This window comes from Aplysia californica, unplaced genomic scaffold, assembly GCF_000002075.1.
Source record: "Aplysia californica isolate F4 #8 unplaced genomic scaffold, AplCal3.0 scaffold00229, whole genome shotgun sequence".
NCBI classification, from domain to species: domain Eukaryota; kingdom Metazoa; phylum Mollusca; class Gastropoda; order Aplysiida; family Aplysiidae; genus Aplysia; species Aplysia californica.
The window spans coordinates 237,738-249,830 of record NW_004797499.1 but is presented as its reverse complement, the minus strand read 5'-3'; the positions used below and the strand labels follow the sequence as shown (position 1 = coordinate 249,830).

Genomic DNA, 12,093 nt, shown 5'->3' with positions numbered 1-12,093 from the left:
CTCTCTCTCTCTCTCTCCTCTCTCTCTCTCTCTCTCTCTCTCTCTCTCTCCCTCCCTCCCCACATTCAGATGCAGCTTGCAACATGAACTAATATACAAATCCAATTATTCTCTAAGTCTTTTGCTTTGTGTGCATTTTTAAAAAATGGCAAATTTTGGTCTTATTTAACTCACTTACTACTTGGTCCTTTCACCAGTCACAAGCGTTGAAGACTGGCATTTTTGGGAGTATTTCAATAAACCACCACAACTTTCAGAATTACCATATTGCAATTATTTTTTGACACAGTAAAGTAACATTCTAGCTTAATCTAATTTTTAAAAAACTGAAGTTGTCAAAGTCTAATACTTTAATTTGAATGATTTTTAAAAAATTGGCATGAATTTGATTTTCTGAAGAGTTTCCAGAGACGTCACAGGTAGAATGAAGTTCACAACAACAACAAAAAGAAAATTTCAAAGTGTTCTGTTTTAATTTGTATGCATGACTGAGTGTTTGGTGAAAATAGAAAAGCTGGGCTGTGCGTTGATTCAGACCCATACACTGAATTACATGAGACAGATGTACGGCACAACGTTGTGATTTCGTTGCGCGAACAACAACAGCAGTATTAGTGCTAGATGTAGCCCTAAAACTACGACTCAGGCCGTGTTTGGGTACATCTCCAGGGTCCTAACTATCAGACACATCACACTCTGAGACACTAGAACTAGTAAAACATACAGAAGTATTGAAAACAGCGAAATTATGTGATTCTTGTTCATGCGACTTCTTCGACCGTTACTACGGCGCGACTACCGGATTGCTATCAGCTGTATAGGAAAAAACATACCGCGATTTCCGGTCAGTTCAACCCCAGTTGGGGTTACTGTCCTTCACCTTCAATAACTTAAAAACTACCGGCCCCAGAGATACGAAACTAAGTCTAAGTAGCTCAGGCCTGGCCAAACAAGGGCACGAGGTGGGTCACGCGATCCGTGCGTCATTTGTAGAGAAAAAAAAAATTCCAAAGTTGATCACGCTGGGCTTGTGGGAACTGTCACGGCGGACGTCACGCAACTGTTGTGTGAACCGTCTGAAGTGAGTATGGTATAGAAAAAGCTGCCCTAAATAATTTTTCTGCTTGAAATATATTGCTGATTATTTTGGCTGATGTCAACAAACTGCCTACTGCTATTGAAGATTTGGGTGGGGAGGGGGGGGGGGGTCATTTCAACTGCTTAGTGAAACACTCTGCTATACTTCACTTTTCAAAATGGCATATGGTGGAGCTGTTCTCTAAACCGTTGATTTAATTAAAAGCTGCAGACGATGTGAAAAGTACTTTAAGATTTTCGAATCTTCTTTAAAAAACTCCCTCTAATAGTCAATCTTTCTACTCACCTTATAGAATTGCTAGAATAAAACATAGCCTTTGAATTTCATCTTTGAAATATTGTTCACTTAAACATTTAACCCTATCCGTACGTCATGTTTTAATATCATATCCAAATAACATGGGGAACTCTGTGCCACCACTTTCCAAAGAGGAAATTTACTCTTTAATCTGATCCGTACGTTTTGCATTGCTGTCTGTAAAAATGATTTTTTGAGAAATACTGAAAGTTTCAAAGAGATCTTCACTCTAGAAGTATTCTAAAATGTGAAGAATACAACCCTGGGGGTACAAAATGACCCCAGGGCGTAAGGATAGGGTTAATAAGGTGTATTTTATAGCAAATACTATGTCTGTTTGATTGTTATCATTTATTCATTCTGCCATTTTCCACCTTATTTAACCCTCCACCAGGCCTTTGGCAGCAGCAAGCAGGAGCTGGACAAGTATTTAAGCTCTGGTATTCTGACCTGGGGCGAGTCTGTGAGTCGAGTGCTTCAAGATGGAGATATGGTGATCTCACAGATCAAGACAAGCGACCAGACATCACTCATTACAATGCTCCTCGAAGGTAACTGGTCACTTTGATTGACCTATTTGTGTTATTGAACTGCTCATGGAATCAAAAAGTGTGAATGTGCAAAATGTACTTTCTAGTTATGTATTCATTGTTTGGTTCCTATGCTGAATGATTATAAGTTTTTTAGTGTGTCAGAATTGTTGAACAGACAAAAGTGTTTATTGCTTACTAAAGTGTACAGTACTTAAGGATGAGCAACTGAAAAGGCTGACCACATATCTCTCTTTTTCACCTTTAGCCTTGTTGTTTAGTGTGTGTCGAATATTCTTCCAACTGTTTGACTGAAGTGAAGGTGCTTGGGTAGGCGCTCTGGTGTGGTTAACTCCATTTTTCCTATCAAATATCTTATCTGTTTCTTTCTGATTTTTCTTTGTGTGATACTCTCCAGTAACACCTCTAATCTTCAGCACTTAAATGATCTGTTTTTTGTTGCTAGTGCTGTAAAATTCTTACTAAAACTGAAACTAAATATTTGGCTATTAAATAAAGAGAAATACATTTTTTGAAATCTTAGTCTACATGGTTTAAACAACTTAACTTTGGTCGTTGCCATGGCAGTGTATATTATCGGGGATGGAAATTTTCCGTATATTTACGAAAATCTGTAATTTTGATTTGTTCCATCATTTTCTGTAAGCGTAAGTGTCCTTTTAATGGTGAGTCATTCTACTATGTGTACTAATCCACATTTGAATAAGTGCATTTTTCTAAATCTGTATTGCCTGCAATAAGGTTCAGTAAATTTTGGACTAATCAGTTTCCATCCCTGTATTATGAAATACTCAGATGAACTACAACTTCTTTGTTTTATAACAGGTCCCCCAGGGGCTGGCAAGACGGCTCTTGCAGCCAAGATCGCCCAGCGCTCAGATTTACCCTTCACCAAGCTGTGCACACCAGAGAACATGATCGGCTACACAGAGCCTGCGAAGTGTCAAGAAATCAAGAAGGTATATATATATATCCATGTATCCAAAAGACCTGCTGTTTGCTTGAGAAAAATGCAAGATGGTTTTTATTTACCTATAAGTCATGTCATGAGCACTGAATTAAGCCTTATCTTATCTCTTATTTCTCTCTATAAATGCAATCTCCTCCTCCTCCTCCTCCTCCTCCAGGATAATCCTGAATTAGAATTAAGATGGTAGAAAAAATAAGGTTGGTTCATTGTTTTATATACTGTGTCTTTTAATTGTTGTTAGATTTTACTGAAGTTTGAAAATGTTATTTATATATGAATGTATACAGTCTGGACAAAAGGGGAAAGCTTAAAACACTGGTTTTTAGGACCAACTCTATGAATAAAGTCTTGTGTGTGATCCCTGACTCCACTTCAGTCAAAGCATCATTAGACTCAGTGTATATCTAGCCTCTGGTAGCTCTAGTGGTGGTCCCCTGCCACTTCGACTTTAGTCAAAATCAAACTTGATGTTATGTGAAACATTGCAATTGTCTTCAGTGGCCTTATTTGTCGATATATCCAACTGGGAGATCATCATTGGAGTTTGGTTCGGGATCAAAAATGTCAAAAATTTTGTGACCTGAAGGGCCTGGCAACGAAAAGCCACTAATTTTTCTTTCAAATTCACAAAATTTCCTAACTTTCGGTGTAAAACTGCTCTCATGACATTATCGGTACTTTCTGCTTGCGACAGAGTCATCTGGAGTTACATCCCCTGTTTCTAGCCCCGGGAATTGAATGATAAAGATGACCAGCAGTATAGGAAAATACGGCGTCAGCGGTTACCAGCAGTATAGGGTTTTAACTCTTTTTATCCTAGCTGTACCCCCACGGACTCTGTACCAGTCCTGGGGCCGCCGCGCCGTATGAGTCGGAAGTCAGTGCGTATAGTTCAAAGTGCTATATTTCTTACATTTACTCTAAGGTTTTAAGGAAATTTGGCAGTTATGTTAGAAATTGAATGTAGTTTTTGTAAATGTATGTGGTTAGGAATTACACCAATTGCATAATGTAGATTTTGAGGTGTATTCCACCCTCGAACTTGACCCTGATTGCCGCGCCCACGACGACCCATTGGATTTAATAGATCTAGATCTAGACCTACAAATTGAGCACGAATTCCAATACTAACCCCTTCACCATGATCTGAGTCACTATTAGATGAGTCTAAGTCCTGTTTCTAATCATCCACAACGGAATTTACGGCCCTTATTTCAGAGTTACTTTCATCAAATTAGTATCATTCCCCCTCACAACCCAGCTCCACTTCAAAAAGTACTTCGTCGGTCGTGAATGTGCGTTTTCAAGACATCTTTCAAGCTTCTACACCCATCAAAAACAAAGTAACCACTGTTCAGTACTGTTCATTGGAAAATTAAAATTTTCAGACAGAGCTAGCATCGCCGTATTTGTGTATTTTGGTAATTACAAGCAGAACTAGCTTCTTTGACGTGACCGTATCGCTGTTCCGAGTATACTCGTAGCCCGGACTGGTCCTCGTTACAAGTATACTTGTAGCCCGGATAAAAAGAGTTAAGGGTTAAACAAAGTCTTTCCAAATGCGTTCATTTTATGAGAGTCTGAGTCCATGGAAGAGTGCTTAGAATAATCATTTTGTTTTATTTAGACGGAATTTGGCAGTCATGCAATGAAAATAGAGTTGGTGTTTTATTTCATCACAATTAGTCTTCAACATAATAGTTATAGTTGTTCTAAAACTATTTTTTATAACTATTGACAGATTTTCGATGATGCTTACAAGTCACCCATCAGTTGCATTGTCATGGATGACATTGAGAGGTTACTTGGTGAGTCATTGACTTAATGTTATATACTGATCCTCTGTTGCTGTGAATGAATTTTCCTGTGGTCTTTTCTGGTTGTATATTTATCAAGTCACGGTAAAATAAAAATTAAGCTGAGGATTTTCATGTAGCATTAAAGTTAGTTGGCTGTCCTCCTACTTTTGTATCTTCTCCTCTTCCTACTCCTGTTCCTCATCTTGCTGCTCCTGTGTCTTCTCCTCCTGGCTGACCTGCTCCTCCTAGATTTCCTCTTGCCTCTCTTTTTGCTCAGCACTCTCCTGCTGATTCTCTTGTGGGGTATATCCACAGAGCCTTTGATCTGTAAGCCTTGACAGAGACTAAGGTTTCTCTTAGTGTTACAATGAGACAATAAAATCACACCCTGTTGATAAGAGTCAGATACTGAATCAATTTTGATTGTATGGAAAAGTGGTCCTGATCTGTTGAAATGTTGCTGTGATATACTATCGAGCCTGTCCCAGCAGCTATTTGTTGAAGACAGTCACCTGTGTAAATGACCACTTCACACTTCCTCCATTCCATTAAAAAAAAATATCATAATGTCACTGTTCAAGACATCCATCTGTCTATGACAACCACTTTTCTCTTGGACAATGGGTGGCTATCTGGGACAATTTTAAATTATATAGAATTCTGATCTGCTGAAGTGCTGCTGTGATATGTGTTTGTGACAAACTCTAATGATTCTTCCTGTGCCTTCCTCAGATTATGTCAATGTTGGTCCTCGGTTTTCAAACTTAGTGCTGCAAGCGCTACTGGTTCTACTTAAGAAACTTCCTCCAAAGGTCAGTTCAGTTTGTCCTCCGTTTTTTGTGTGTGTCAAATGTATCACTCTTCTTGACGCAAAGTTGGTCATTTTGTGGTTCCATGCAACTGATGATTTTCTTTTCCTTTTCCTTTTTTTGTGTTGACTGTGTTCTATAACTTTCTCCTAGAGACTTTGTGAACCATGAACATAAGTCCTAAATTAGCTAAATTGTTTCAATAGGGATGTAAAACATGTATATTAAATTTTTAAAAACAAAAGAAAGAAGCTTAATAGGTCTCGTCTCAAGCTGTACTGAATAAGTGGGAGCTTTCTTGTTGTTTTTTTTTTAGAATTTAGATTATCAGAGGCCAGTTTCAAAACAAATACTGTCAGACCTGTCCAAGACAGCCACTCATTGTAAAGGAGAAAAGTGGTCATCTTACACAGGTGATCCTGTTATACAGTGTCACTATAATATATAAAACTGCAAGGGAGAAGTAGGAAGTCTTCATTTGTACATGTGATTGTCTTTGACAGATTGTCTGTTGAGCAGGATTGACTGTAATTAATACTTCAGAATTTTTTCTTGTCAATTGCTTTATGATCATGTCTCCAAGCTGAATTAGAAATTGTTGCTTTTTTGTTGTTCTTATAATGTGTAGCATTGTATAAATAACAGTATTTGTATTTTGTTTTTGTCTTGACTGTACAGTAAAGACCATTTTTGTCAGAATCTAATGCAAATTCAAGCGATGATCAAACATTTTTCAACAGGGCCACAAGTTGCTTATCATTGGCACTACTTCTCGTAAAGACGTTCTACAAGATTTTGACATGCTTCCACTGTTCAAAAGCATAGCACACGTTAGTGCTGTGTCTACAAGCGAGCAGCTTATCCATGTTCTGGATTCTACAGACGCCTTCACTGATGCTGAACTTGATTTGATTAAGAAAAAGACTTCCAACAAAAGGTAAAAGAAATTTGGTGTGGCTTTTTAAAAAAAGACTTAAGGGTATTTTTTTGCCCTTTCCCAGCAGCATATTTTCTTTCAAAGCTATTTATGTTATGTCTACAATTGAATGTTTCATAATTTTCATCAATAAATTTTGTACGCAACAGTTTTAGTTGTAAAACTCATGCTTTGTCATGAGATTAACAAAATACAGATAGGCTTCACATATAAAGAAGCCTTTAAAAATGTTAATTTTTATAATAAATATATTTATCTTTCTTTATTGATAACTTGTAAATTAACCATGTTTTTTAATTGAAATTAATAAGCACACTTGCTATCTTTACAGGCTATACCGGTACTATAATTATGCCCTTGCACATATACTTTTTAAGAAATTATGACTGACGTAATGGTTTCACTACTGTCCTTTCACACAGAGGACAAGGGTTCCATTCTCACGTGGGGAAGGTATTTTATTAACTCATTCGCTACGCCGAGCCATGGGCAGTGGAGTGGCGAAAGTGACTTCGCTACGGCAAGCCGCCCCCGACGGCTCGAGAACCGACCTATAATTCTAGCTTAGATTTTATTCCAATCCACATATCCATGTTAAAATAAAGGTTATGATATAACGTTGACTTCCAGGTCAAGCGTATCCACAAAAAATCGGAAGTTTAGCTTTCGTTTTGAAACGCGATTTCAAAGTTTATGCGACTTTGTTTTATCGCAATGCCCAAATTATAGCCCAGACACCAATCTTAGTACTTTTACACAACAAAATTTTTTAATTTTTTTTGCACACTTAAGAAATGTAGGCATCTTTTTTAGAATATTCATACTATTGGACTAAAATTGCCAGTGCTCTGTTGTTGAGAAATGAATATTTTTTTTCAGATCTAGGTTTAGGTCTAGATAGAAAGTGTCAAAATATTTTTTCTCCTGAAAATCACAATTTTTATGTGAAACTTCACAAAAAAATACCACTGAAGACATATATAGATTTATTCCAAATTCAATTCTGAATAATTCCATATAAGATATAAGTGATTTTTTCTGTTTGTGAATGCATCTTGTCCTTTTTTCAAGATTAAAAATTTTTTTTTTTTCAATATCTGATGTTATGATCCAAATGTACAAATTTTATGGAATGTATGTAAATAACTGCAAATTTTTCAATATTTTCCAGTTCTTTGTTCATTTATGGTTATTTTGATGTATCATTTGACAAGGTGCAAACTTATATTTTGAGTTTCACCAAAAATTATTGATTTTTTATTTTCAAATTTAATCCGCATCCAAGCAAAATTGTGTTGCATAATCGCTTCTTACAGGAACCAAAGTTTAAAAATATTCAAATAAACATTACATATGTATTCTACAAACCATATTGAAAATTTCGGTACATAATATGTTGATATTTATTTGAATTGTGGCCCCAAAGACCTGTGAACTGCGCTCTAGTCACCATCTCATTTCACCCTCCCACAAAAAATTCGTCCACAAGCCGAAAATAATACGTAGCAAATGAGTTAAGCGGTTCTTCCTTTATGTTGGAGTGCAATACCCCACACAGACCAGGCTAGACCCGATAGGCAGGGTCGTCGCAACCCTCACACTAAATAGTCTAAATGATGTTGATGGATACTTATTACACTGATAATGACTAAACAGTGTTGGTGAGATGATTGTGGAAATTTGAAATGTTTTACAATGGATGAGTAAAGTAAGATTTGAGGTGGGCTTTTTTGTTTTTATTTTTGTTTTGGGGTGATTGTTGACTTTTGTGCATTTTTACTCTTCAGGCTCTTCATTGGCATCAAAACTCTTCTCACAACTATTGAAATGTCAAGACAGGTGAGACTTTCGCTTTTTAAGCTTTAAAGAAAATAATATATATATACATATTGATTTATTAATATACCCGATTAAAATAATTTTAAAAAACCATACTGATAGTACAAATGCTGCTTTTAAAAAAATTATATAATGACACTGGCCAAGACGTCCACATGTCTGTGACAACCGTGTTTCTCCTTAACAACTTTTGGTGGTCTTGAACAATTTTTATTGTGGTTTGTGTCGTATAAGTGGACCAGGACTATAAAGTATCCTCTTACCCTACCTTACCTTATCTTACCTTACTTTACCTTACCTAACCTTATCACATCTTACTTTATCTTTTGTCAGCCATTTAGCTCATACTGCTTTTTCACTTTCCCAGATGGACAGTGGTGAGCGTGGAGAGAAGCTTGTCTGTCTGTTGGAAGACCTTGGTGCCATAGAGTTTTAAGGCGGTGTGCAGCAGGATGGCTTTGTATAGACAATTATTCTTAGATTAAATGATTGATTAAATATTTTGAGACACTTAATTTAGCAAGATTGATTGAGTAAAAGGCAAGCTGTGTCATTTTTAGCAGTCACTTAAAAAATGCAAGCTTTGTCATCTGTAGCAGTCAATTAAAAAATGCAAGCTTTGTCATTTTCAGCAGTTGATTTGATAAAGCTAAATTGTCACGTTATGATTTCAGCCGAATTTTCTATTGTCATATACATTTCTGGATGGAATGAAATTAGACATTTTCTGCAAAAGCATTTGTGCAATATATGACACTTTGGTTCATTGGCATTTGAAATAATTGATACTATGCATAGCACTTTCATGTGTTTTTTTTTAAAATTGTGATTGTTGAGATAACTGGGGAGTTGCGCAGCTTAACAGAGAAGAAAAAAGTACATGGGTTGATGGCCCTTTGAATGCACAAAGTTTAGAGATGATGAGGATTTTCTAGTTGGGTAATCTTTGAATTTATGAACCCGGGTTGTATATAGGTTATAGATGTGTGTTTGTGTGTGTGTGTGTTAATGTGAGTGTGTTTGTGATGCGCGAGTGTGCTTTTATTCATATTTCTTCTTATTTGTATGAACTCCATATATGGGCTCCCAGATTGGAAGAAGTTTAAGAATGCATCTGGATATGTGTGCTGCATGGTTTGAAAAGTACTGAAATAATGACAGTTGTGATAGAATGTGCAGTTAGTTCTATATTTACAATGTCTCATTTATAATATGTACGTGGGCATCGTGCATTCCTCTGTCTTTTTATGAGAACTGTAGCACTAGTAACATTTGTGTGCTACATTAGTCTAGATTTAGCAATCGCTAGCACTCTGAATGTTGGTTTATACCTGTTTTCTGATTTTAGAACTTTGGCCTGTTCCTTGCTACCTAGATCGTTTAATTCCTTCCTCTACACAAGCTGTGGTTGTTAGAATGCGCTATGATTGTAGTTATGATACAGTTTACCTCACACGTTCCAAAATGTACCATTTCAACCTTCATGCTTCACTACCCTTCTAGGGATCAAACGAATGTCTAGGCATTTGCGAATGCCCTTTGATTTTCAGTACATTCTTTACTCTATCATGTTATAAGTTTCTTTCTAAAACTTTGTGTGTTTTTTGGTCTTTTGTAAGATTTATGTTCTTTAAAAACTGATTTTTTCACATTTGCTATTCATACCACACTAATCAATGTAATACTGTCTGTAAAATTAAAACGTCAAAGAATATCAGTTGACAATTCCTACTCTGTGCTGTAAAACCACATGTGTTGGCATAATCTACATTCCGGCACAATGCAGCAGTCTGATGATCATTACTGTTGTTATTTGTCTCATCCTAAGTTCTTGAACTCTGTATCTTGATTAGCTTTTTAAGACATTGAATTGTTCAAATCATCTTTTAGTCTCAGTATTTTGCCCTTGTTTATTTATATTTGAATGATGTTGTCTTCACCTCTTTGTGATAAATATTATTTTATTGTCGTTTGCCCTGAGTCATTTCAAGTTTCAAAATTTTGTTTTGGTTTTTATCTAAAATTAAGTGCAAGAACCTTGCATGATTAATATGTATATATCTCCTAAAACTCAAAGCCAGAACACCTAGTTTTTACCTGGAGCACCTGTCTGAGATGTAAAATGTTCCTAGTGAGACCAAAAAGCCCAAATTATATGCTGTTTTGAATGAAACCTATCCTTTTGCATTTTGCCCTCTGGTGAAGTTCATCACAGTTATTTCTACAGCTTCAGGTTTTCTACCTCTGGGTCCCGCTGAGATGGGGAAGGTACTAACATTAAATTTAAATGGTCTTGGTGGACTTCAAGTGCCATCACAGAAATATACTTACAAGAAAGCTGTATAGATTCAAGTGTTTTAATAGTTTTGTTTTATAGATTTATGTGTTTTAATATAGATTTAGGTGTTTTCTTATGATTAATTTATGTGTTTCATAATCATGTCTAGACAAATTTCTTGTTGTTGTGTCTTTGAGAAGCTGACCTGCTCACTACTTTACAGGCTCAGTTGAGAAATGAAAGGGAGGCACATTTCAACAGCAAGCAAGGAACAGGATGAAAATACTATTGTTGTTTTAACTGTGTGATAATTTATGGAGAATGCAAGAAATTACTGCTTCGTTTAATTAAGAAAGATGAGAAGAAGAATTGTGTATGATATACATAGGTTTGCTTGAATAAAGCTGTTGCCTACTTCCTTTGTGTGAGTATTTTGTTTACTTTTGATGTTAGATTAGAATTTTTACACACAGCCGAAGTTGTCCAAGACTGTCATGCATTGTCCAGGAGAAAAGTGGTTGTCTTGTCTTAGTTTTTTTTAGTTTTTTATTTGCGTTTTTTCATAAAGGCAGACTGCTTGAAGTTATAGAGATTGCTATGGCTCTTCTTGATAGCCTTCCTATATCAGGAATTCATGAAATTATCTGAGTCATGAGCAGCTGGCATAGCATAATTAAGGGGTTGGCTCAAGCTTATAACTTAATGATCCCGAAGCAACTGAGAGCATCATCAAAAAGTACCCGAGGATCACCTGGGTGTCTTTAGAATGGCACGATGACCCATAGGCGCAGTTTAGAGATAATGTATTATTGTTATCATCATTGTCGTAGCCTTCCCAAAATTCTAAAGATGCAATCAAATTGTGTATTTTCGAGGCCCTAAAGCCATAAATAATTTCGCTGAAAGCTTCACAGAAAGAAGTTGACGGGTCCTATTGCACAGGTTTTTTTAGACTGGTTTCATTCTTTAGACAAGACTAATAATTGGTTTGAATTTTAACTCCTCGCCAGTCATGTTGGTCAAGCATGCTCAGAAAAGGAGTTAATCCGTATGAAATGAAAACGAACCCTTTTGATTAAGTTGAAGTAGATAACATACTAAAAAACAAAGCCCCCCCCCCCCCCCCCTCTTTCAAAAAAGAAAAGACAATCCAAGGCTAAGAAACTTGGACATGACATACAGAATGATGTTTAAAACTCTGCCTCAAAGGGAAGGACGCAGAGGGGGAAACGGAGTAGCCGAAGGTTGGAGAGAGAACGTAGAAAAGGTGAAGAAACGGCAGAAAGTGGGAGAGGTTGGTGATGGAGAGATGAAAGGGATAGAGAGAGAGTGTGTGTGTGAGAGAAAGAGAAAGAGAGAGGAGATGGGTTGGAGAGAAAGACAGGGTGGGGGAGAAAGAGAGAGGAGAAGAAAGCAAGAGAGAGCGAGGGGGTGGGGGGGGGGGCGGCAGCCCTGGCTCAGAAGGATACCGCAGCTCACAATATTTGCAGACAGACAGAAACACCGATTAGAAC

The 12,093-nt window shown here is 36.7% G+C and overlaps 1 protein-coding gene across 3 annotated transcripts in view; it reads left to right on the top strand.

The window, feature by feature from the left end:
- Nucleotides 1–11,000, top strand: part of LOC101862585 (vesicle-fusing ATPase) — a 40,332-nt gene extending 29,332 nt beyond the window's left edge. For all 3 annotated transcript variants that reach the window (XM_005099893.3, XM_005099892.3, XM_035970170.1), the window contains 7 exons: nt 1,791–1,947; nt 2,773–2,906; nt 4,659–4,725; nt 5,449–5,528; nt 6,266–6,462; nt 8,250–8,301; nt 8,669–11,000. In XM_005099893.3, the coding sequence (XP_005099950.1) occupies nt 1,791–1,947; nt 2,773–2,906; nt 4,659–4,725; nt 5,449–5,528; nt 6,266–6,462; nt 8,250–8,301; nt 8,669–8,737 (756 nt within the window). In that variant the 3' untranslated portion in view covers nt 8,738–11,000. The remainder of the gene's footprint in view (nt 1–1,790; nt 1,948–2,772; nt 2,907–4,658; nt 4,726–5,448; nt 5,529–6,265; nt 6,463–8,249; nt 8,302–8,668) is intronic.
- Nucleotides 11,001–12,093: the final 1,093 nt, after the last annotated feature.